At 51.5% G+C, this 25,564-nt stretch overlaps 2 protein-coding genes across 2 annotated transcripts; one reads left to right on the top strand and one right to left on the bottom strand.

The window, feature by feature from the left end:
* Positions 1-12,846: 12,846 nt before the first annotated feature.
* On the top strand, positions 12,847-15,668 carry CCL1 (C-C motif chemokine ligand 1). Its single transcript, XM_069483118.1, has 3 exons — positions 12,847-12,922; positions 14,348-14,459; positions 15,575-15,668. Exons 1-3 carry the CDS (start codon positions 12,847-12,849, stop codon positions 15,666-15,668), a joined length of 282 nt encoding a protein of 93 aa, XP_069339219.1.
* Positions 15,669-18,035: 2,367 nt separating this feature from the next.
* Positions 18,036-19,319, bottom strand: LOC138392349 (C-C motif chemokine 13-like). The gene is made up of 3 exons (XM_069483117.1): positions 19,244-19,319; positions 18,547-18,661; positions 18,036-18,132 (listed from the first exon to the last, which is right to left on the bottom strand). Exons 1-3 carry the CDS (start codon positions 19,317-19,319, stop codon positions 18,036-18,038), a joined length of 288 nt encoding a protein of 95 aa, XP_069339218.1.
* Between the last annotated feature and the right edge of the window lie 6,245 nt (positions 19,320-25,564).

The raw sequence follows: 25,564 nt of genomic DNA, 5'->3' as shown, positions 1-25,564 counted from the left end.
TTGAAATTACATCTAGAGAGAGCACGGTATGTCTCAAAATGAATTGTAGGTTTGGCTCCTGACACTTTGAAAAGAGTCTTGGAGAGAGTTCCAGGGCTGAAGGTGCGGCCAGTCTAGATTAAATATGACTGAATTTTCAGACCATAAAACAACCTTGAATTCCAGCATTCTACAGGCAGAAAGCAGGCTGATGATATTGATAAGGAAAACACAAATGCCCAAAAGAAAAACAAAAAAATTAGGAATAGACATTTCGCAGAAGAGAAAACACTTATGGCTGATAGAACTTTGTCTCAACAGGGAATATTCTGACCCAACAATTCCACTTTTTCATATATACCTAACAGAAGTCTTACATATGTAAGAATGTTCAGCACTGTTTAAGATGGCAAACATCTAGAAAAGATTCCAATGCCTGTCAAAAGAGAATGGATGAATAAACAACAGAACATTTATCCAGTGGAATAGTATACAGCATGTAAAACAAATGAACTGCCGGTGATACTCAATCCTACATGTACTAGGTAGTAACAAAATACTATTCAGCAAAAAAGTCAGTCTCTATGATTATAAACAGTATGATACCCTTTTTATAAAGCAAAAATAACTAAAGGAAAATCCATATACATGTGGGAAACACAGATTGCCTAAATTTATAGAAAACAGAAAGCAGGGAAATTGGGGATATTGGTTACCTTGGGTTGGGGGAATCAGGGAAAACAGTATAGTGTGAAAATATGATTAGATGTAGGTTATTGCCAAGGTCCTGGCTTTGGTTTTAAGTAGTGGGTCACATGGGTTTGTGGCATTATTTAAAATAACTAAAGCTTTTTATAAAAAAGAGATTGTTTTGATTGTTTTTTTAAAACTACGGAATATTAGAGCTGAGAGGGTCCTTAGAAGTTGGTTATTTCTACTCCCTTATTTTCAAAATGAGAAAATCGAGGCCAGGACTGGGAGAGCAGCTGACGCATCTTCCATAATACACGAGGGACACAGCCCACCCTGCAGGCCGGAGATATTAAACTTGTTCCTCTTGCGATCCTCAAATCTCAGCACTGACACACTCAAGCCACGCCTGCATCCGTCCTTCACCTCGTCCCCCAGCCCACCCTCCAGTCAGTCCTGCTCCCCCTTTGCGACATACCTGGATCTATCCACTTTGCACTGCCCCTGTGCCCGCGGGAGCCACCGCCACTGCCACCTGGACTCCTGCCATCGCCTCCTGACTGGTTCTCCTACCTTCTCTCTTGTTCTCACACAGCTGAGAGAGAAAACCATATAAAAAAAAAAAAAGAAAAAGAAGTCAGTTCCCATCCCTGACTGCATCTCACAACTGACTTTCTAATACACAAAGAATAAAATTCAAACTCCTCACCGTGGCCTTGCAGGCTTCACACGAGCTGGTCACCGCCTTCCTCTCAGACGTCATTTCCTGCCATGATCCCGCCACAGGTTTTGCGTGTTACCCTCTCTTTCTTCCTGGGAAACTCCAGGCTGGCCCCTGCCTGGGGCCGAACTTCCATTTCAGTGTACGTCGGCTGACTTCAGCCGTGAGCAGCACAGGCCAGAAATGCCAGGGAGCATCCCCGGTCCATGGCAGACAGGCACCGGGGTACAAATACCCCAGCCCCCTCGCTTCTGGGTGGGAGAACTCAGGTGTGTACTCCAGGCTGTTTCACACAGCGGCCCTGGGGGACGCTGCCCCACCGTGGGGCTGGCTTGGTAACACATCCTTTATTAAGTCCTCCCTTCCCTGTTTTCCTCCCCCACTTCCTTACTAATTTTTCCTGCACCTCCCAAACTGACTACTTTTCCTTAACTCTTTGTCTTGTGCAGGGGCTCGCATAAGCGAAGACACGTCAGGCCGTGTGTTTGCTATTCCCTCTGCCTAGAATATTCAACTCCTTCATCTTCACATCTTGTCATTCAAGTCTCAGCTCAAATGCAAACTCTTTAATCCTCCTCTAGCCGTATCCTTTTGTTATGTTTCTTTCATTGACTTATCCTATTTGAAATTATCTTGTTTATACATTTGCTTGCTTGAAAATGACGTCTCTCCCCGAAAGGTGTTAGCTCTACAAGAACAAGTGCCTTGTGGGTCCTGGTTCCTGGCAAGTAGCAGAGTGCCCAGAACAGAGTAGGAATCCTTTAAATATTTGTTGACTTAACGAATGAGTGTTTCTTGCTGGGAGGGATGTCAAATACTGCATCAGGGGTAAGATTTACTGTAGCTGATTGAATATACGCATTTCTAATCGGCACAGTGATTGCCGGCGTGTAAATGGATACTGCTTTTGTGTTTTTGAGTGGTTGATTCTCTTTAATGGGTTTAATCTGCTTCCAAGTATTTTAAAGTGCTCACAATTGCTCTGCTAATTACAAATCCCGATAAACTCTCCATTAAACCATATCTTCTAAGTACCTTCAACCCGATAATACTGTTAGAAGGAATTACAGATGGTTGAAAGTAAAAGAACACATTTATTTAATAACAGCCTTAAATTCGTCTTCCCTTTCTGTTGATGGACCTGAATGAGTAAAGCCAGATTGCATTTACATGGATTCTTATTTGCATAGGTGACACCTGCTGGCGGAGGCTTGCCCAGGGAGATACCGATGTGGACGCTAAGCAGGACTGCTCCAAACGCAGTCCTTTGGAGGGGGCTTGTCTTGTTACACGGCCTTGACCCATCTCGTGTTCACCTGGCATGCACCTGCTTCAACATGGGACTGGCGGTCTTTTGGACTTGCAGGGCTGTGCTTGGGGAGAGAAGACTATACAGTAACAGAGTCATACAAGTCTGATGGGTTCTCTAATGGGAGAATTCAGACCCATTGGAGAAAGAGAAGACACAGTGAGTCATCACTGGCTACCTTTTAAGCCCTCAGCTTGGGCCCAGTACTTTGCCTGGGGCATGTGGGTTGAGGCCTGTGTGTGTGTGTGTGTGTGTGTGTGTTGTCAATCTCTCAGAGCCTTGATTTCTTCATTTGTAAAGTACTTTTGTAGTAACTATCCCACACCTTGTTGCAAATGAGCATAAGGGACTGAGGGAGCCACAAGTCACTGTGAACACAGGACTATTGCCATACCTGGCAGCCACTGCTTTCTCCTTGTCTGACTCGGTACGTGACCACGTGACCCGGTGGTGCTGTTGTAACTACTACGCTCCATGAAATGACCTGAATATTTTGGAAGAATGCAAAGCTCCCTTCTCACAGAGTTGGGATGACACGTGGGGGAAAGGCAGGGTTTTTCAGATGCCTGGGAGGCTGTGCGGATGTGGAGAAGGGCCTGAGGGGGCTGGGACGGCCCAAGGCAGGGCCCGGGCCTGGGGAGCGCGAGTGATGGCTCAGGAGGGCGTGTGTGTGTGCATTGGGTGTCGTTGCATGCATGTGACAGCATGTGTCGGCGTGAGTGTGGAGGCTTAGGGCTTTATTCGGCTCTGTCTGTTAAAACATGGGTAGATAAGGTCAAAGTCTCGGGCTCTGTTTAAACGTGGGCCAGCTCCTTAGTTCACCTAGATGTTCATTCAGCATCAGCCAGTGCTTATCACACCACACTTGGCACTGGCATCGTGTTAGGCAGGGAGCTCACGGTCTAGCCAAGAAGGCGGGCGTAGGACGAATAAATTATACTGTAAGGCAGTACGGATAACTGCAGAGAGAGGAGCAAAGTGCCTGGACCACAGTGGAGGGAGATTTGGGAGGAAGTGGAGAAGGCCTCACAGAGATCTGGAACAAAGTGTTGTCAGAAGAGTAGAAAGAAGCCCACCAGGTGACGAGTTTACTCCCTGTAGGGGGAGGAGCAGAGACAAAGCCCAGGGTGCAACTGGCAGAAGGGTGTGAAGTTCAGTCTTGCAGGATAATCAGATAAGAGGTTTGGGCAGCACCCAGGAGCCGGCTCTGCTCCGGCTGTGCAGAGGACTCGTTCAGAGCGTGGTGTCTAGAGGCTGACAGCTTGTGTTTGAATCGCCCTCCCCGATGACTAGCTAAGTAATCTTAAACAGCTTCTCTGCACCTCAGTTTTCTCATCTACAAAACGGGGGATGATTATATCTACTTCCGGGGCTCTTGGGAGGATTCGACAGGTTGACATGTGTGAATTGCTTACAGAGGTGCCGAGCACACAGGAAGCAGTCAATAAATGTTAGCTATTAGCTATTTTCTTCACTCCCCGGAGGGCAGAGGGCTGGGGAAGGTCAAGATCGAGGGATGGACAGAGGATGAGAAGCCTCTCACCAAGTCTCAGAGTAACAGCCACAGAGGTTGGAGGAACACCTGGAGGGCCACATGTCACGAAGCCACAGCAAGGGGATGGTCCAAGAAGGAAGGGCCAACAGATGAAGGGTGCAGAGAGGTCAGGCTAGAGGGCAGCGAGGGGCAGGTTGGATTTAGCAACATGCAGGTCACTGGTGACTTTGGCCATTGCAGTTTTGGTGACGTGGAAGGGGCAGGGGCCAGTTTTTCGGTGTGTTGAAACAGTGGGACGTGGGACCTGGAGGAGTTATTTGGCTGGGAGGGGAGGCTGCAGGAGGCAGCAGTGGTAAGGGGATGGGAATGCTGACAGCTTTCTGCTCGGCCAGACACTCCTTCCATCCAGCCGTTGTCTCCTTTGAGGTTCATGGCCTCTGGGCAGCTAAACAGGGAAAAGATCAGAATCCATAACTTACGGATAAGGACACTGATGCAGACAGAGATCAAGGATGGCAGAGCCGGGACAAAAGCCAGGCTGCCCATTTCCTGTCCTTTCCCTGGTGCGGTTAAGACTGTACGAGAGGGGCCAGGCAAGGGGGAGCGGGGTGCTCAGAGCCATCTGCCTGCATTGTCACACCTGGACATCAGAGCACACCCCGGTGGACAGTGGATGGATGAGGTGGCAGAAGAGAGTGCTGACAGAGCCCTCTAATCGAGGCCCTCACGTATGCCAGGCACGGTCTGGGCACCCAACCCGCTCTATTACCGGATCACACCACATCTGGGTGGCTGAGATCAGTTCCAGTGAAAACCAGTGGGCCGGATGGAATCCAGGTGGGCAGAATGAACACTGTCACACTGGTCATAGCTGCCCCCTCTCCACAGTCCCTGCTCCACAGTCTTCGCTCTGGCTGGCAGCAGCTCTGGCCTTTGGCTCTGCTGGAGGTACGGGGGGAGGAATTGGGGGTGCAGGACTTGAAGGTGGATGCATGACTTGGAGCAATGTCTATGGGCAGTGAAAGGCATCCCTCTGCCTGAGATAGGAGAGGCCTTTATGTCAGGGACTTTAAAAGGCTGATACCACCATAATGGTGGGATTTTGGAAAGTCACTTTCCAGGCCAGGACAGAGGGGACACAGAGAGGGCTGTGGGGGACCCTAGGGAGTAACCTGATGGACGGATGCCTACCCAGTAGGAGGCAGGAGCATGGCAGGAAGGCTTCAAGGCATCTGACTTGTGCCGTCCTGAAATTCTTGGTCTTTGAAAAGGGATCCATCATTTTCAATTTGCACTGGACCCTGGAAATCATGTAACCCGTCCTGGTCAAGGGCACGGGGTGGGTGGGACCCGCAGACTGCAGAGTCTAACGATGTCCGCAGGCAGCAGTCCTGACTTCCGGCGCTCCCCTTGTGAACTTGGCTCCTGAAACCCCTGCCTCTGAGGCAGCCAGGCCAGCCAGAGTTGAGAAACAGCACCCAGCCCACTTAGAATCAGCTCTTAAGGGCAGCTATACAGATGCCACAGGGAGGAAGGAAAACACAGAACACAGAAGTCACAATATCCGAGCCAGGCTCTGTGCTAGAAGCCATAGGCATAGTGCCATATTTAGTCCTTACAGCATTCCTGAGACAGAGGCGTTGTTAACCCAGTTTTACAGACGATGACTCAGAGGCTAGGGAGGTGATCAGACTGACCAGGTACCAGTGGGTGGCAGCCTGGATGACAGGTGGGAGCCTGGCTGGGAAGCCCAGGCTCTGTGCGCTCTGTCGGAGAATGGGTGAGGGCCAGGAGGCCGGGTGTCAAGTCCGAGTGGGCCAGTACGTCTGAGGCCTGGCTTCATTGCGGAAGGGTGAGGAGTAGGTTTGTGGTCAGTTCAGTTCACTGTACAGGTGAGGAGGCCTCACCTGGCAACAGGGCCTGCTCCCGGGGGGCCAGGCAGGAGGGACGCTGCCCGATGGGCTCCCAGGGCTGTGGGCACGGGATGCCCAGGGAAATGGGCCGTGGGCTCTGGAGTGTCCCAGGCCATCCCACCTGCCACCCTAGAGAGGGGAGGGCTATTCAGGGGACTTTCCCGGAGCCTGTGGGTGTGTCACCTCAGTAATCGGTGGCCTTGGTGGTTTTAGTGGGCACAGTATGGAGTCACTGCTGTCACTTCCTGCACTTGCATCCTTGCTCTGTGGGCTGGAAATGCTGGCCCTTTCCCTCACCGTTCCCTGCAAAGGTGGGCACCGTGCCTGGCCTGCAGGGGGCTCTGGGATCCTGTCGGCTTCATGTCCTGGGCCCCGGGCACCCGTCCACAGCCGGCCAATCACAGGAGGAAGATCCTGGCCTGGGGGTTAAGAGGTGAGGCTGTTTCCAGGGCTCTGTCACCAAGCTCCCATGTGACAACTCACTTTTTCTGCTCAACCTGGGGCTCCTTATCTGTACTATGACCAGGTCCACCCCAGTTCTTCCTAAAGGCTCCGCCTGGTCTATGGGGTAGGTGGGGTCACGAGGGAGAGGGATGAAAGGACCAGTGTGCTCACACCTGAACCACAGGGACCCCTTGAATACTCACAGGGCCTTTGCAAGGTGAATATTTTCCATACAGCATCAAACAGCTCAAGCACCACAATACTGAGTCCACAGAACATTCCAGGCCACGGCTTGCCTCCCAGGCCTCCTCGAGCTTCTGTGCTCCTCCGTGCTTGCTAAGCTTCAGACGCACACATTGGAAATGTGCTTCCCAGGGTGGGCGAGGGATCTAAACTCTTCAGGGGCCGGAATCAGTCCCAGTAGGCTCCATCGCCCTTGGTGCTCATCAGAGAGGGAACAGGCATTTCGTGGGACCTCCCTGGAAGGCTCCCTCAGCATGACCCTTGTCAACGGGCCTGATCCAACTGCCAGCCCCCCAGGACAGGCAAGCCTGTTGCTTTGAGCATGGCTGGTGGGCAGGGGTCTGCCGTCACTTGGAGATCCACAGAGTCATTGATGGCCAAGCCAGAGGGGGTCCTAGTGGCCGTCCAGGCTAGGGGCTTTTGACGGAGTGGGGAAGTGGTGGGATTGGATTGTCTGAGGGGGCTTTTCAAGATCAAGATACCCCAGCTGCCCTGGATTCAGAATACAGAGGTGCAGACTAGGGGTCAAGCATGTGCCTTTTGACCAAAGCTTCCCAAGTGATTCTCATAGGATTCCTATTTCCAGGGCAGGAGTTGCTGATTTCGGCCAACCTTTCCACTTTTTAGGCGAGAAAATTGAGGCCCAGAGAGAGGAGGTGGTTTGCCCCAGCTCCCACAGCAAATGAGCGGCAGAGCCGGAGACCCTGTATTCTGCTTCTCACATGCCCCGCCTGCTCCGGAACCCCAGCCCTCCTCACCTCTCACCGGAGCGCTTTCCGTGGCCTCCCAAACCCAGCTGCCTGCTTTCACTCCGTCCTGGCCTCAGCACAAGCCCTCTCCCTAACCAGGGGGCTGACGGCCCTCTGTCCCAAGCCAAAGGCCGGCAAAGGGCCTCTGTGGCCCACAGGGTCAGCGCCAGGGATGTAAACAGGATCTCGTTCAACTGGAGCACCCAGTCCTCCTCCCCTTCATTTCCAGCCACTCCCCATGTCCTGCCTCCTGCCCCCCACCCTCTGGGACACCAGCCTACACACTTGCATGCTGTGATGTCACTGCTCCTGTTTTCCTCCAAAAATATGTCAGGTACTATTTTAAGCACTTTGCATTTCATTTCTACAACAAGCCTGTAATAAGACGCTATTATTATCCCTACTTAGAAGTGTGGCTCAGGGGCTGCGCAGCTCAAAGAGGTCACACACAGAGGGGTTCAGAGCAGCTGAGTGGGAGGACAGGATTTGGGCTCCAGAGTCCACGCTCATAACCACTGCACACCACACTGGCCCTCTCCCTTCTCCCTTTCTGGCAAATCCCGCCTTCTTCCTCCCAGGCCCAGTGGAAAGATGTTTGCTAAGTGAATGCATGAATGCAGAACAAATAGAAGAAGATATCCCGATCCCACATGGAGAATGGTGCCCATCAGCAAACGCAGACGCTGCAAACAGTCTCCAACAGGACAGTGCGGTATAAACAAACCCAGGGTTTGGGCCAGAGTGCCTCTTCCTGATTCTGTCCCTGGCAACCTGTGTGGCTTCTGTCTGTCCACTAAGCTCGAGGGCCACCCTTTCTCATCTGAGACTTGGGTTCAACCACAGTGATGATAAAACCTCTCCTTTCTCTCTTTTCCAGCTAATAGTCCCCACACACCTGCGAGGTGTCGGCCGCTGTGGCATGAGGTGCTGACCACGGCAGAGGGAGTCCTGCCCTCTGGGACCTCCTAGACAGGGAGCAGCGAGGACCGCCAGGAAATTACACTCGTGCATGGTGCCTGCTGCCAGGGGGCTGCGGGTGGGCAGCCGCCGCGGGAAGTCAGCCACATGGAGTGGGAGAGGGAGTTCCAGGCAGAAGGGGCAGAGAAGTCCCGGCGCACGTGCAGAGCAGTGAGCAGGGCTGGGTGGCTGCAGTCCCGCCGGCCATGCGGTGCGGGACTTTGTGAGCCCAGGCAGGACAGTGGCACTTCACCCTGAGCACAATGGGCTCAGCCACACCCTGAAAAGCTGGGTGACCGTCACTGCTGTGACACCCTGTAGGTGCCCCTCAGTCTGCCCGCTGCTATGAAGGACTCTTGATGCCTCCTTCATATTGTCGCCGGGAGGTAGATGGCAGAGGCCTCCTAAAAAGAACGAAAGTGCTGAATGTCAGAAAAGAAAAACAGGGGAAAAGAGAGCAAAGGCAGAGCATAAGAGAAAGGGCTTTGAATCCTCAGGTGTTTGGGGACCGGGGGTCCTGGCTATGGACAGGACTTGTGCTTGCAGGAGGCAGCGGGTCCGGTGCAGACTTGAGGACCAGAGAGGATGCTTGGCTCACCTGGGCAACGACACGAACCTGGGCCGGGCGTCAGGCAGCACCAGGTCAGAAGGGGAAGAGACCAGGAAGGGGGCCCCAGGTGGGGGAGATGGCAGCACGCCGGGGTTCGGTGCTGAGCCTCAGAGGGGAGCACAGTTTTGCTGAGCATCTACTGTGTGTCAGGCCCTATGGCGAGTACTTCCGTGGACTCCACTTGTCACAGTGCCCAGTGCCTGCCTCCCATGTAAGCTGTAAGCCCCAGGAGGGCAGGACCCGTGTCTGGGCCTCTGCGGCATCCCTGGGACCTGGTACACATTAGCTGCTCCATGACAGTTTTGAATATCCAATCTTCCTTCTTTCTTTCTTTTTATTTTTTTAGAGACAGACTCTTGCTCTGTTGCCCAGGCTGGGGTGCAGTGGCATCAGCCTAGCTCACTGCCACCTCAAACTCCTGGGCTCAAGCGATCCTCCTGCCTCAGCTTCCCGAGTAGCTGGGGCTACAGGCACATACCACGATGCCCGGCTGATTTTTTTTTTTTACTTTTTGTAGAGATGGGATCTCGCTATGTTGCCCAGGCTGATCCAACTTTCTTTTCCTTTCCTCTCCCCTCCCTCCCTCTTAAATCTCATGTGATCCTTCAAATAACTGCAAATTAGGCTAAGGTTTGGGGAGTTAATCTTGATAACAGTGGGGACAGCTGTACCATGTCCAGCTGGCAGCAGAGTTTACAATGAGGGAACAGAGGCTCAGAAAGCCTAAGTTATTTGCCCAAGACCGAGAGGTGGAGCTGGGCTCTGACCAGCATCTCTGGCCACCACGCTCCTCCTCGGCAGCCTGCTTCCTCCTACATGAGGAGACTGGACCCCAGAGATGGACCAAGCCAGGCCAGCGTTTCCGTGGCTGTGTGATGCTGACAATGATTTCTCATTGATGCTGGGTTCCCGGGCCCTGGTCCGTAAGGGTCGGTCTGAACTGAAACTGGAAGGCAAGCAGGCAGGGCCGGCTCCAGCCCATTTGGGCCAGCAGCAGGGATACCCCTGGTCACCTCTGGACACCACCAGAGGAGATGATTTTAAGAGGATTCCACACTGGCTGAACTCTCTCTGGTCTCTACCTATCCTCAGTAAACTGGTACCTATTTCATAAAAGATGACGATGACTAATAAGGAAACCTGTCTACAGGTGCTTCTGCTTGTCCAACTTCTAACCCAGACAAGGTTTGTTCATAGGAATAACTGGTTCTATGTTTATCCCAAGAGCATTTCTTATACATCAGTCCTTCCTCTGCCATTCGGGTCCAGCTCACGCAACCCCACAACTGTTTTATTGAGTTGTTACTTGGTCCCAGCCTTTGTGCTAGGGCCTGGAGAAGAAGTCGGTGCCCTTGACAGCCACGTTGGGGTGGGGGAGATGCCCACGTGGAACATTCGGTTCCTGTGTGATAAGAACCTCCAGCCAGTTCCTTCCAGGTGCCGCGGGAACCTGGATAAGGGAAAGCGTGACTCAGCCTCGCTCTCCCTCTCTTCCCGGGCTGAGCTGGCTGTGGCCGCCGTGAGGGGGCAGAGGGGAAGTGTGTGTTGGAGGGACAGTCCTGTTCTCCTCTGGAGTGGGCTGGGCAGCAGCCCCAGGGGAGGGGGAAGAGCAAAGAATTTCCTATGTGGCCGCATTGTTCCTCTCCACTTCCCGAGTCGAAAGGACCTACAGTTTCACTGGGCTGAGAGACACCCCCTCTCTGTCCTGGGACCTCCTGGCACAAGAGTACAGATGTATGCATCTCCAGGGACAGAGAGGACAGGAGAGATGAAGCAGTGGTTTGTGATTTCAGCTACTCCAGCTACTTTTTGGGAGGCAGGAAGCAGTTGAGGGGTGAAGGGTGCTTGGTTGAGCAAAGCAGTAGTTAGCTGCGGACTGTGCAGGGACGTGTTCTCAGAGGCAGCTGAACACGGAGGGCAGATGTCCAGGGTTCAAGTCTCACCATCCCATCTCTGCAACTGAGGTCAACATGACCTTGGGTAAGTTCATTTTCCCATCATTTTTTTTTTTTAGTAAATTCACATGTGAAAGCATCATTTTCCCATCACAATATGAAGAGACTCTACTAGATACGTGATTTTTATCTTCTAATGCCTGAGAATTACCCAGAGATCTTTTTCTAGCACATACAGGCGCATGTGTTTCGATTCTGATTCTGAAGTAGGGCCAAGACGTCCACATTTTTGCAGAAACTCTCCCAGAGAACTTTAAGAGCCACTTTTGCAGATGGTCTTTCAACTTTGACAGGCCAGATTCCCATGCACATGTTTGGAGGGTAAACTGAACCAGGGAGGTTGCAGGAATATAACCTTCATGTGGCAAGCCAGGCACGGTGCGGAGTGCCTCAAAGGATGCTGAGATCCTATCTGCTGGTTGTGGCAGAGGGTCTTTATGGAGATATGACATTTGAAATGGATAAGATGTCCACACACAGAAGGAGATGGCCGTGCAGGTGGAGGTTACAGAATGAGCAAAAGCCTGCAGGTAGGACAGCATGTGGCAGGAGGAAATTGCAAATACAGGGACTCACTGACACATGACATGGAGAGCCATAAGCGTCCAGGTGAGCAGCTTGTACTTCATCCCATTGGCCATGGGAGCTACCGCAGGTTTTTGAGCTAGAGAGTGCACGATCAAAGTGGACCAGCCGAGCTGGCCTTCTGTGGTTATATAATGCACATGGGTCTCATGATTTCCACATCTTTACGACCCGGCCCTCTGTAGCTGTATAGCCACATCTCTCTGCAGCCACCCCCCCACTCCTGTCCCTCTCCCTGCACCCCACACTCCAGATTTACCTGTTGACTCCTCGGAGTGCTCCTGTGTGCCTTGTCCTTACTTGAGCCCCTACCCCCACGTAGCACGCCCCCTCCCCACTTCAACCCACAGGAGACCCCTGCTTAACAAACACTCTCCCGAGAGGGCTCTCGGATGCTGCTGGAAGCCTCCCGGCCAGGCCTCCTCTGTGTCCTCAATATAGCGCGTCTTCCCTGTCCTCACACTGGATGGCTCTTCCTTGTTTATCTGCGAGTTGAGGGGAAGTGGCTGGAGGTCAGGAAGTGCATCTCAGTATCTGCCTTCCCTGGGGCTGAGGACCGAGAACAGAGGAAGCTATTGAGGAATGTTGAGGATTGAAAAAATAGAAACAGCAAATATCTGGGCCGGGTGCTTGACACAGGGGATCTTATTTAATTCTTACCACACACCGTTGAGACATGTGTTAAGATCTCCCTTTGGAGCGGGCAGCTTTGTGCAATCACTGGCTTGCAGAACTGGGATTCAAACATCCAGATCCAAGCTCTTCTGCCTTGTCATGTCCCAGAGGCAGCGTCTACACGCTTGGATGGAACAGCGTGGGGTTAGACAAGCCACACGCAGGCCACTTCCTCTCGCTCACCTTTCTTTACTTCTCACTCAGCCAGGACAGTCCCCACTCACTCTCTCAAGATCCTTATCTGCTCCCGAACTGGTGAAGTTCCTAGCACCACCCAGCACTCCAGCATGACAGCGAATACCACTGTCGTGGAGAGGTGTGGAAAGGAGTTTTCCATGTGGTCATTAGGTGTGAGTAGCTGTCCTTTGTCTCTGTGACTCCCACCTCCTCACCATGGCCTGGAAAACCCCAAGACGTCTAATAAAAGCTCCGGGCACTGCCGGATGGGGCCCAGGAAAGCTCTCAGCTCTGCCAGACTCATCAAGGCTGCTCCAGGAGGGCCCGAGCCAGACCCCCCCGAGATGAAGCTCATCGCCACGGCCCTGGTGTGCCTGCTGTTGGCGGGGATGTGGCCACGACCCGTGGACAGCAAGAGCAGTGAGTGTAGCAGGCGTTCCTCTGCTTCCTCCTGGGGAGGGTGGAAACGCAGGTGGATGCTCTGGCGTTGGGGTGGGCTCACCCTGGACTCACGGCTCTCTCTCCTGAAGCGGAGGGATGGAGGGCTCGGATGGGCTGGGGGCAGAGGGCCGGTAGGAGAGCCATGAGTCAGAACTGAGCGTCCTCACCCAGACCCTGCAGAATGGTGGAGGGCACCTATGAGGTTATTTCGGTGCAGCTAGGGGGGCCTGAGGTCCAGAGGACAGACTGTGTCTTGCCTCCCTGGGGTGACAGATACCAAGCAGAGTCTGAAGGCAGGACCAGGACCCTAAGAGTTGGCTAGCCTTGGGCAAGTCACTTTGCCTTTCAAACTCTGGTTTCTGCATCAGTAAAATAGAGTTGATAACACACATTTTTGTCATTATGAAAACTGAGGTCGAGGAAGGTAGAAATATTCGTCTAAGGTCACCCACGTTCTCCCTGGAGGTTCGGAGAATGCTGACCTGGGAACAGACCTGAAAGGGGGGTGAGAATAGTAGAGCTGGGCAGGAGGAGCCTGGATTGGAATGCAGGTGTCCTGGGGGTGCAGTGAGGGGTGGGGACGTGCACACTGGCAGAGAGGGGTGGGGGCCTGGGGAGAGCTGAGGACCCGGGAGGAGGGGATTTGAGAGATTGAGGAGAGCAGCGGTCCCCAACATTTTTGCCACCAGGGACCAGTTTCATGGAAGACAATTCTTCCACGGACGGTGGTGGTGGGGAGGCAAGGGGGCCCCGAGGTGGGGAGGCAGAACTCAGGCAGCGATGCACGACCCTGTTTTCCTAACAGGCCATGGACTGGTAATGGGTCACGGCCCAAGAGTTGGGGACCAGAGGAGTAGGGGAGCCAGCTAGTTCCTGGGGGCTCTTCCCTTGTCATTTGGTCAGTTTGGACGCCTTGAACAGTTCCTAACCCGGCCCCAGGTCTGTGGGCCGTAGACTACAGTGTCCTATGTGCATCAGACTGACTGGGTTCCCCGGGTGTGGGGTCCCGAGCCCTCGGACTCATATATCGGGGCAGAACTGTATGCTTGTGGTGGAATGTCAGAACTGGACAAGCCTTTAGAAATCGGGTCCCCAAAGTCTCATTTTACAGTTGGGCAGTCTGGGACCAGGGTGAGGGCTCGTCTCCACCAAGGCCATCCTGCCGATCTGTGGGCAGCTCAAGTCTGAACCCCAGTCGTTGGCTCTTCGCCTCACCCAGAATTAGGTGGCCAATGAGATGGGGCTGTTCCAGGGCCCTCCAGATGTGGTCCCAAAGCCTGGGCCTGTCTTCAGAGGCGCTTTTCTTTTTCTTTTTTCTTTTTTTTTTTTTCCCCTTTTTTAAAGTTATGCTACGGGCGAGAAGTTGAGAAATGGCTGCAAACCGTGTTTTGTGTTCTCTTCCAGTGCACGTGTCCTCCTCCAACTGCTGCTTCTCATTCGTGGAGAGAAGGATTCCCCTGAGGTTAATCCAGTGCCACAGGCAAACCAGCTCCACCTGCCCCTATAACGCTGTCATGTGAGTGATCACCTGCTCAATCCCTCCCCTGGACGCCAGAACCCCGCCGGCCTGCAGCCAGAGTAGCAGACGCTAGATGGCGACGTTGCACCAGAATAAGCTTTGTAAACCGCGCCCGCTAGGCCGCCAGCCCCTGGGTGCAAGCTGCACTTGGGCGCTAGGGGGAGCGCGGAGCCTCCTAGCAGGTGATCGGAGGACGCACCTGGGCTCCCCTAGTGACTTGTGTTTCTTGGATCTCCAAGTGGCCAAGTATTATACCCCAGTGTTATATGCTCAGAGGAGGGAATTGCTTAACAAAAGCACCAGACATCATTGTGTAGTGGAAGTAGCAAGGGAGTCATGATCAGTTCCTGCGTCTGGATTTGCTAATATATAATCTTGAGTGAGCTTGGGCAGGTATTTCCCGTGTACCCCATTATCTGTGTACCCCTCTGTATTCCTGCCTCACAGGGGCATTATGATCTTAACTGGTGCTTACACATACCGCTCAGGATCTTAAGGTGCTTTCATGTATTTTATCTCTGCTGACTTTCTTGGGGCACACATTTTTGTTATCATGAAAACTGAGGTCCCGGAAGGTAGAAAGATTTGTCTAAGTTCATCCAGATAGTAAGAGGCAGAGCTGGTCTATAGACTGGACAATAGCCAAGTTTAGGAAGTGGGCAGATCAGAAAAGAAAACAGACACACACACACACACACACCACACACACACACACACACACACACACACAAACAATGAGTCCGAAGCAATTAGTGAGGTCCCAGATGGACGCAGACATAGTCATGTTGGAGCGGTGAGCTGCTCTAGGGTGGGGATTTTTCATCATGAGAATGTTTGCAGGGTCTTTAGCCCCAGCCTGGCGCACTGAACTGTGATCTCCACGAGGGGCCAGGAGGCTCAGTTAATAAGCTCCTGGTGCTCTGGACGCTCCTTGCAGCATGTGAGCCCCGGATGCAGAGCAGCAGCTTCATCTACAGAGGGGAACCTGAGGCCCAGAGAGAGGCTCTAAGGGGCGCCTAGCGGCAAGGAAGTAGAGACGGGTCTTGTAGGGTGTCCCCCACCCAGTGGGTGGCTCAGGTGGCTTAGCCCTCTCCTGTGTTCTCTGTCCACAGATTCCAGCTGAAGGGAGGCAGACAGAGCTGTGCCTTGAAGACACTCGGATGGGTCCGGGCGCACCTTCACAGCGTGAAACCCTGTCTGCCGTAGGAAATAAAGCTGGGCTCTGAGACCACGTGGCTTCCCTTGTCCCTGAAACTGCCGACCCGACACCGTTCCTTCTGCCCCACTTCGGCTAGGGTGTGGGGTATCTGCTCAGTCTTGATAAGCTGTGTTCTTGCACTTTATACAGTAAAATTCCAGGATCATCATCTCCTGTTTCTCTGTGTTTCTTGGACCCTGCAGGGACTTCAGGGTGAAAACTTGATTGGTACTAAGGGCCAGGGGCTGGAGGGTGGGGTGGGGGGCAAGATTAGACTCGGGCTGTGGTGCAGGTTTGGCAGCTGCGAGAGACAGAGTTGGCAGCAAGGTGGGGCTCAGGGCGGGGGCCACATTTGGGTGCAGGACCCTCTCCCCCTCCTGCCCTGCCCAGAAGGTTCCGGGGGTCCTGGTATCCCAAAGTCACAGCTGTCCTAGATGGAGGGGATCTTGGGAGGTCACCTGCCTGCAAGATGTTGCTAACCCCATTTTATAGATGAAGTCACTGAGGACCAGAGAGGGACACAGGAAGTCGGCAGCAGATCTGGCGTGAGAGCCCAGGGCTCCTGCCTCCCAGGACTGAACTCTGCCTTGTGTCCCAGGTGACCAGGCATACTGCCTGCTGCGGTGCGGCCCAGGAGCCTTCTCCCCACCAGATCCGGGATGTGCCCTGCACAGCTGCTAGCGGTGCCCTTCTCTCCTTGGGGACAGTCCTGGGGGGGGGGGTCCAGGCACGGGTGGGTCCTAGGTGTGATACAGATGCCAACCCAGCTTGTCTGAGGAGTGGGCAGTCTCAGGACTGATAGGACATATAGGAAGAGGAGGCCCTGTCCTTTGAAAAGGGACAATCACAAGCTTCAATGTGTGCTTTGAGGAAGAATAGCCAGGGAGGGAAGTGAATTCTGGGTCTCAGGATTGACAATCCTTTGCAGGCCAGCTTGGTGGCTTTAGGGGAGACGGTCTCATGCCCTGTGTCTCAGGGCTTCTCTCTCTTTCCCCAGCACTGAACATGGCACACGTCTGGCCCAATCTTCTCACCCTGCCTCCTCCCCTCCACCCCTGGCTCAGGTGGCTCAGGGGCCCTGCTTTAGGTCATTCCCTCTGCCCGGACCATTGCAGTAGGCTGTTCTCAGTCCTCCCTTCCCAGCCCCATCCCTCCCACGGCCACAGGCTACTCTTCCCGGCGCTGCCCCCTCCTTCTGATGGCTTGAAAACCTTCTACCTTCCTCCTGCCTTCAGAACTGAATTGAAACTCCCCACCCTGATATCCTAATTCCTCTATAACCCAGTCTCAACCTTCCTTTCTCACAGTCTCTAACTTTTACACTCTGGAACCCAAACTCTGAGGGTATGGGGATATTCCCTCTGGGCCCTCTACTCGCCTTTCCACCTTGCACTTCCTGTAGAAGAATCTTTGCTGTGACCACCCATCCTCCAAGGTCGGTTCTGCCCAAGTACCATCTTCCCAACAAGCCTGAAGCTAACTAGGACTCGGTTTTCTCGTTTCTCTCTGGGGGTTCAGGTGCACATAAAAGCTGTACCACTCCCTCCAGGCTGGGGGAGTCACTGGGGCAGGGGGACCAGTGAGGAGGCATTTGCAATAGATATAGATCGGGGCAGGGGGAGCCTTTGGGGAGGAGTGGGTTTTTAAGGAGAGAAATGAACTGAACATGAGACTGATGAATTGTGGGCCAGGGGAGGCCATGATGGGACCAGAGCCATCCTGCTGGAATAGCCCTGGCTAGTGAGGCTGCACCCCCCCAACCCCAACACTCAGATGAACCCAGACGGGCCACAGAGCCGGGGTCTCTGCACACCTGCACTCCGCTACCAGGCCCCGCCATCCCCCTCTGCACCTCGGAGCACCCCCTGGAGTTACCCCCGAAGAAAACACCACTGGTAGAGATTTTAAATAAGATGTATTTTCTGCAAAAAGTCAGCAGTCCTAGTGTTGCATTCGTCTTTCCATAATAACATATTTAGCAACTGCTCCCATTCGCAAGGCACTCCCCTCCCTGGGTGACAGTGTCCCTTCACACCCAGGGTTCCTGCAGCACGCTCTCAACCCCCGGGGGCAGGAGAGAAACCCACTGCCCGCTGCCCACAGCGGATGCGACTGGGGGTTACAGACAGGGTCCACCTTGCTCAAGGCCTTGCTTTAGAAAAAGATCATCCACATTCAAAATAAACCAGCAACAATTCAAATACTAGCAAATATTACTTAAGACATAGTCCATTTGCTTCTCAAAACAGAAAGCATCCTGTTTGGAAATTACAAAAACATTATTCCAGGGTCTAGGTGGGGAGGCGAGAGAAGAACTGAACAGTCATTTCTCATACTCTGACCCGGTCTTAGTGTGCGTGGCTGAGCTCAAACCTTCAGAGCGTGGGTTTTTGTTCCAGGCGTTTCACATAACTCTGGACCCACTTCTCCTTCATGTCGGCACAGATCTCCTTGTTCAGTTTGGTTCTGAAGCTGTGGGTGAAGGAGAGTTGACGTAGTTAGATGGAATGCTTTGAGGGTTTTACCCAGATGACGGCGTAAACCCACCTGGCCCACCTGCTGCAGGTGAAGGGCTGCCCTGGGATGGGAGGAAGGAGGCGCATGGAAAAAGGGGACCTCGGGAGGCAGCTGCTGCTCTTGCTGTCCCTGGGGAAGTGATCCTGACATCCACTAAAGAGTGTGGGCTGGTGCCCATTCAGGAAGCAGGATGTGGGAAGCCACCAGCCCTTGTCCTAATGGGCAGGTTTGCGTCACATAATCTGGTTAGATCTTATCCTCTGAGTGTGAGATCTCAGGTCGGTCTGGCATCTGTCTTCTGGGGCAGAGCTTTGGACTAGGGAATGTCGGGGTGGGGAGGGGTGCGGTGAGCAGGGTTTTTCTACCCACATGACAGCCTTCTGTTGACACTGGCTGTTGGTGACGTAATAGCTCTTTAGTCTCTGCAAAGGGATCTTCCTACTGTTGAACGTGAAGCAGCAAGTGGTCGGGGCATTGAGTGCATCTAGAAGTCAAGGCACAAAGAAAAAGCCTTTGAGGATGTGCTAGGCTTTTGTCATCTTGAACGCGGCAGGAAGTGTCCGTAGGGGCAGGCAAAGCAAAGCAGAGAGGTAGGAGTAGATCTTGCCCACCCCCAAGTCCGGTGCTCCTGCCCTAGGCCCCGAGGTGGGGTGGGACCTGTGCCGTGTGGCTCAAGGTCTCAGACTCTCAAACTCCCAGCTGCAGGGTGGGGATGCGTCACTGCCATCTGGAGGAGGCCAGGGACACGGACAGTGGACAGGTCGCGGGTGTAGCCCCGCATCTACAGAGTTTGGGATGATCAGCTGGGCTCAAAGGCCCTGGATTTAGAGTCGGCAGTTTAGGTTTCCTTCTTGCTCTGGGATGATTTGGGGGTGGGTGGGCACGTCCCTTCTGTCCCCAACCTGGGCTTCAGCTTTCTGTCTTTAAAATTAGATGTTAAACTGAAGCTCTGAGGAGCCTCGCTGCTCCGATGGCTTAGAGGTAGGGCACTTCGGTCTAGGGCTTCCTGGGAGGGAGACAAGGAAGGAAAGGCAGACAGGGAAGGAGGGAGGGAGACTGGTCTTACCTGGCTGAGCGAGGCCCTGGGGGCTGAAGGCAGTGGCCAGGAGCAGCAGGCCCAGGAGCGCCGAAGAGACCTTCATGCCGGAGGGCGATGGCAGCTTCAGCTTCTGGGTTGGTCTCAGCCTCTGCTCCTCTGGCGGCTCCGCCTGCCTTTTATAGGGAGCAAAGAGGGCTGGAGCTCTCAGGGGACCTTTGCCTGGGTAAGGTCATGATCAAGTCACGATGAATGAAGTCCTGAATCTGCTGAGCTGCAGCTGGGCACCAAGGACTTTTCTAGGAAATACAAGAGGGAAGGAAGCTGTGGGCTGCAGCAGTGCAGGCCTAGGCTCTGTTTCCTTCTGGCTGCCAGGGCCGTGGGGAGCAGGAGAGGAAGCAGGGAGCGCAATGTGCCAGGCACGCACCATAGGAAGCTCTCCGAGCAGCTGTTCTGTGCATACTTTCTTCAACACGAAACAGAAAACAATGGAAAATCACTCCTGTAGAGAAAGAGCGCTGTGCTAAGGGCCCTGAGCGTGTTATGTACTCGGTCCTGGGGAGGTACATCCCATTATTATCGTGCCCATTTCACAGATGAGGAAACGGAGTTGCAGAGAGATGAAATAACTTGTCCAGAGTTTCATGGGGAGTGAGTGGGGAAGCTGGGAGAGAAAGCTGGTCTGTTTGCACTGAAGCACCAAGGCGGTTTCAAACATTCATTTAGCTGCCAAGTTTCATTTTCCAAGCCAAGTTTTATGTGGAAGCCCGATACCTGAGACGGACTGAGTCAGGTTCTGACGACAGAGCTCCCTGCATCACACACTGGGGCCCCTTCTGCCGCTCAGGCCCGGAGGGGCATGGTTTGCAAACCTCCGATTTTTCCATGTCCCTTGTATCCAGGAAGGACCACTGGGCTTCTAGAACTGTTGATGGGGTGTCAACAGCACACAGCAAAGCAGTGGGCTCTTGTTCCTGGCCCCCTCCTGTGAGCTGGGGCGGTGGAGGGAAGTGCTGCAGGGGGCAGGGTGGGGAGGGCACAGCGTGGGCTGACCAAGCACGCCCTCTCCCCTGGCCCCACGACACTGCTCACTGCTGTGCCTTGCTGGAGTGCTGTTCCCTCTGCTCTCCACTCCAGCACAACAAGCCCATGGGAAGCAAAGGGCAGGAAACAAAGAACTCATCTTAGAGAAATAGAAAACAATATATATGACCAAGGGTTGGTGAACCCCAAAGTTGGCTCTTTACCAAGCCTACAATGAAGCTAAAACTCTCTTGGACTGATCATGAAATAAAAAAAAAAAAAAAAAAAAAAAAGGCCAAATGGCCAATAGCAGAAATAAAAATAAAAAGATGATGTCACCACAGGGCCTGCAGATACCAAAAACAAAAACAAACAAACAGAAAAACCCCAAAGAACCTGTGCCAAGAAATTTAATTTAGAGGAAATGGATGAATTTCCCAAAAATCTAACTTAGCAGATTGCAAGAAGAAATGAAAAATGAAAAGGCGATGCTAAAACTATTAAAGAAATGGAATCAGTAATTGAAAATATTCCCACAAAACATCCTCCGGGCCCAGAGGGTTTTGACAGCTAATTCCTCCAAGAATTCAAGGAACTGATCATTCCAGTCTTACGGAGTCTCTTCCAGAGAATAGCAAAAGAGTGCACACTGTTCAATTTATTTTATGTGTCTTACATAACTTTGAGACAAAAATTTGTCAAGACCTGTATGAGAAAAAGTTACAGCCTTGTCCCTTCGGACACACATTTCATTCTTTTCCATTCTATTTTCTGCCCTGGGAAGCCAGTCTGGGTGGGTTGTATCAGTGGAACCGCTGGCCTGCTGTCTTCAGGTTGGGTTTGGACACTAGGGAGCCCCTGAGGACAGTGGAGTGGGGAGAAGAGTTAAGTTGAGGCGCTTTTTCCTCTGCCATTGCCCCATGTAGTTCAGTCTGGATACGTCCTTCAACCAGTGGTTTTAACTTCTTTAGAGGTGGCCTGTCCATGACTCTCTACCCAGGTTTGGGGAACCACCCTGTCCTTCCTCCTCAAATCTAGCGGGTCACCATGCTCTTACTAGCCTCGGAGAACCAAAGTACCCCTGGGGTTTCTCTACACCCACTCACAGCTTTGTAAATAGTTTCTTTATGAAACTGTTCTCACATTCTTCCAATTTAAGTAGTTTTTTCTTGCTGGGACCCTAACTGACACAGAATTGGGTACCCAGAAGTGGCTCCAAGAAATAAACCTTCCAAATGGGATTTGGGGATTGGGTTGCGCCTATGTTTTAGGGTTTCTGTGGAAAGAAACACAGGAATGGCATCTGTTGACATCATGATGACTTAAATTACCACCAGTAGCACTGACAAGCCCTCACGATGGTCCCAACAGACAGGCAAGAACCACGGAGCCAGGCCACGTCCCACTGTCATCGTTGGTCTGCAGAGAACAGCCACCATGAGCGCTTGAGGATGCTGCCCTCCTCCCCGGACCTCAACAAAGCATTTCTTAACGCCTTGATCGGGAGAGTGTCCACCTGGGCTTCCTGGGAGTGCGGTTGTGGCGGTGGTGGCTCCGCCGTTTGCACAGCACAGACCCATTGCAACAGACCTGCTTCCCTGAGCCTTCCGCCATCCCAGGGAAGTTCTGGCATTTCAGCTTCATCAACTGCAGGCTTGTTTGTAAGTACAGAGCTCAATTAGCCAGTCTAACTGACTGCTGACATCACTCCCAGGTGCTTGTGCCAGCACATTATATCCTGAACTTGGCCGGTTGAGCCCTAAATGTTATTCTCCTCCGTTTAACACCTTTACCACCCACTCCCACACTACACCCCAAACTTTCCTGGAAATTGAGCGGGTGAGGGGACGTTCAAATCCTCCCAGCCGTAAAAACCCCCTTGTCTTTTCTTGTGCTTCAAGACTTAAAATTACAGAGGAGCCTGGGTTCTGGAGTCAGTCAGACATGGGTTCAAGTCCTATACCCGTCATTTACTGGTTATGGGGTTTGGAACAAACTGCTTACCTCTCTGAGCCTCCAAGAGGAAACAGATTGCTAATCACCACCTCATGTGATGTTGGGAGACACAATACAATAATGCATGGAAAATGCTTGGCACAGTGACAATAATTTGCATTTCTGACACGTTCTCAGGTGATACTGACGCTGCTGGTCTGGGACGACTCTTGGAGAACCACTGGTGTTGTGGAACTGGATTTGCTGGTCCCACCGGGAGTAATGGAATCCAGGGATGGCAGAAGCTGGGTGCTGGTGCTTATTAAACACCAGAGACAAGGTGGGCACAATTACCCCAAGAAACCCCAGGGCTAGAGAGGTAACCAGAGTGCTTTGATTGGCAGGGATCTGTGGCAATGATTACAGAATTTCTAGAAATGAATTAGACGAGATGCTTATTAAAGTGCTGCTTGACTTTAGGCAGAAAATTCTAGTGGGCAGAAACATAGTATGAGCCCCTGTAGAACTCATGTCTCTTACCCAGTTGTCGGGTCTAGGCCAATTCATCGACTTGGAGCCCCTTGGCAGATGGGGAGGCCGGGTCTCTTTGAGGAAGGGCTCGGCAAAGCTGAGTTGCCAGGTTAAATACAGGACACTTAGTTAAACCTGAATTTCAAATAAACAGGGAGTGATTTTTTTAGTATCGATATGCCCCTTGCAATATTTTTGCTAAATTTGGCAACCCGTAGGTCTTAGACTGTAAATCTTCCCTCCTGCCTTCCCCGGAGGGACTGCCGCCATCAACCAGGGTGACGCCGCACCGGCGAAAGAAATACTGAGACCTTCTGGGATCCTTGGATGATGACTCTGAATGGAGGGTGTTCCGTGGAGACCTGAAAATCCACCCCGGTTCATCAGAGAGGGAGTTTATGAAGGCCCTATATCAGGTATGCAGTTATGTCTGGAGCAGCAGTTCAGCTAGCTGTTTTCCAACCCAATAATCTTTATATAACAGAAGGCTCTGAAATCTAGAGTCCTATGAGTTTAGAATCACTATGTTGCTGTAGAATCTTAGCTCTCAAGCATCCTGCAATCTGTCTACACAGCACTGGGCAACCTTGATTCCTACCATCTTAGATAGCAATGTCGTAGAATTGGCTAGTTTGTGCAATGTTGTGGTTTTCAGAGATTTGTTTACCTGCTAAAGTCTCTTCTCAAGGAGTAACTTATTGGGAAGTCCTGATGTATAACAGATTAAAACTGCCCCTAAGCAGAGCTGGGGGACCCAGTACCTATACTTCTCCCTGTCCATCTCATCTCGCTCTTTAAGGCTCTAAGGAGTATCGCGGGGGTCTTTCCATTTTATAGAACGCGTGTCTGCCTGCTGGAGGGGCTACGGAAAAGGGTAGGGAGCTAGCACTAATCAGCATTCTCAGCCCCCAAGACTGGGTCGCCCCAGACAAAGGCAAGCCTGCAGATGAACAGGAGACTGTTACTGGGAAGTGGGGGAAGCAAAAACGTTGCAAGACCATTTCCTCACGTCTTGCTTCATACCACTTTCACTCCTGTCTCTGTCCTTGCTTCTAATATCCCATCCACTGAAATATTCTTCTTTCCATTTCATCCAAACAGGAAGCGCCTGAGACTTTGTTTAAATCGTATGTCGCCCATGAAGACTTCCCAGGCTACACAGACTTCATAGGGGACCAAACCTGACTCTGAAAATGAATAGTTGGTGACCTTCCAGGGCAAAGCCTTACTACGTCTACTTTAGGAAACCCAGTCCTCTTTCTGGCATTTTCTGGACCAGCTCACATCAAAAATGAGCACTTACCAATGATCCAAGCGATCTAAGAGGCCACAGGGGCGTTCCTCTCTGGGAGGACTCTCATATATGCGCTTTATCTTGCAAACCAGACAGGAATGAGCCAGTGTTGTCCCAGGCAAACTGAGGTGTACCATCCCCCTATCCAGGGGGACTTGACATCTTAACAGTTGTTGCATCACCAATTTTAGTGTTTACAATTTCTAGCTGCTTCTTTTTTTGAAGCAATATCTTCCATCACTTTAAAATTTTTTAATTATGATGGGTAGGTTATAGTTGTATATCTTTATAGGGTACATGTGATGTTTTGATGCATGCATGCAATGTGAATTAATCAAAACAGAGAAATTGGGGTATCCATCAACTCAGGCATTTAGCATTTCTTTATGTTTATCGGAACATTCCAATTCCACTCTTAGTTAAAGTATACCCTAAATTATTGTTGATTATAGTCAATTTGTTGTACTATCAAATATTGTTCATTCTATCTAACTATTTTTTGCACCCATTAACCATCCCCTCTATATCCCCCACTGCCCGCTACCTTTTCCAGCCTCTGGTAACTGTCATTCTACTCTCTGTCTCCATGAGATCAATTGTTTTTCATATTTAGTTCCCACATGCAAGTGAGAACATGTGAGATTTGTCTTTCTGTGCTTGGCTTATATCGTCTAGTTCCACCCATGTTGTTGCAAATGGCAGGATTTCATTCTTTTTGTGGCTATATAGCATTCCATTGTGCATACGAACCACCATTTCTTTATCCACTCATCTGTTGATGGACACTTAGGCAGATTCTTTATCTTGGCTATTGTGTATAGTGCTCTGTACAGTGTTGGTATCAGAACGATACAGACCTCATAGAACAAGTTTGGGAGTATTCCCTCCTCCTCGATTTTTTGGAATAGTTTAAGTAAGATTGGTGTTGGTTATTCTTTGAGTGCTTGGTAGAATTCAGCAGTGAAGCCATCATCAGGTCCTGGGCTTTTCTTTGATGGGAGACTTTTTATTACTGCTTCTATCTTGGGTATTCACTTGTTATGGGTTTAATGAGGTTTTGGATTTCTTCCTGGTCCAATCTTGGCAGGATGTATGTGTCTAGGAATTTATCCATTTCTTCTAGGTGTTCCAATTTGTTGGTGTACTGTTGTTCAGAGTAGTCTCTGATGATCCTTTGGGTTTCTGCAGTATCAGCTGTAATGTCTCCTTTTTCATCTCTGGTTTTATTTATTTGGGTCCTCTCTCTTTTTCTCTTAGTTTGGTTAAAGGTGTGTCTACTTTGTTTATCTTTTTTAAAAAAAACTTTTCGGTTCATTGATCTTTTGTAGTTTTGTTGTTTAAATTTCATTTATTTCTGCCCTGATCTTTATTATTTCTTTTCTTCTACTAATTTTGGGTTTGGTTTGCTCTTGTTTTTCTAGTTCTTCGAGAGGCATCGTTAGGTTGTTTATTTGAGTTTTCCTACTTTTTTGATGTAGGCAATTATTGTATAAACTTTCCTTTTAATACTGCTTTTTCTATATCCCATAGGTTTTGATATGTTGTGCTTTCATGTTCATTTGTTTTGA

This window comes from Eulemur rufifrons, chromosome 9 (assembly GCF_041146395.1).
Source record: "Eulemur rufifrons isolate Redbay chromosome 9, OSU_ERuf_1, whole genome shotgun sequence".
Lineage (NCBI taxonomy): Eukaryota > Metazoa > Chordata > Mammalia > Primates > Lemuridae > Eulemur > Eulemur rufifrons.
Note: the sequence above shows the minus strand (reverse complement) of the source record. Positions and strands in the feature narration are given on the sequence as shown.

Coding starts and splice junctions, on each gene's coding strand:
- CCL1 (XM_069483118.1), top strand. CDS start 12,847: ATGAAGCTCATCGCCACGGCCCTGGTGTGCCTGCTGTTGGCGGGGATG. Junction 12,923..14,347: donor ACCCGTGGACAGCAAGAGCA/GTGAGTGTAGCA, acceptor GTTCTCTTCCAG/TGCACGTGTCCTCCTCCAAC. Junction 14,460..15,574: donor TGCCCCTATAACGCTGTCAT/GTGAGTGATCAC, acceptor CTCTGTCCACAG/ATTCCAGCTGAAGGGAGGCA.
- LOC138392349 (XM_069483117.1), bottom strand. CDS start 19,319: ATGAAGGTCTCTTCGGCGCTCCTGGGCCTGCTGCTCCTGGCCACTGCC. Junction 18,662..19,243: donor CCAGGGCCTCGCTCAGCCAG/GTAAGACCAGTC, acceptor CTTGACTTCTAG/ATGCACTCAATGCCCCGACC. Junction 18,133..18,546: donor TGTCAACAGAAGGCTGTCAT/GTGGGTAGAAAA, acceptor CTTCACCCACAG/CTTCAGAACCAAACTGAACA.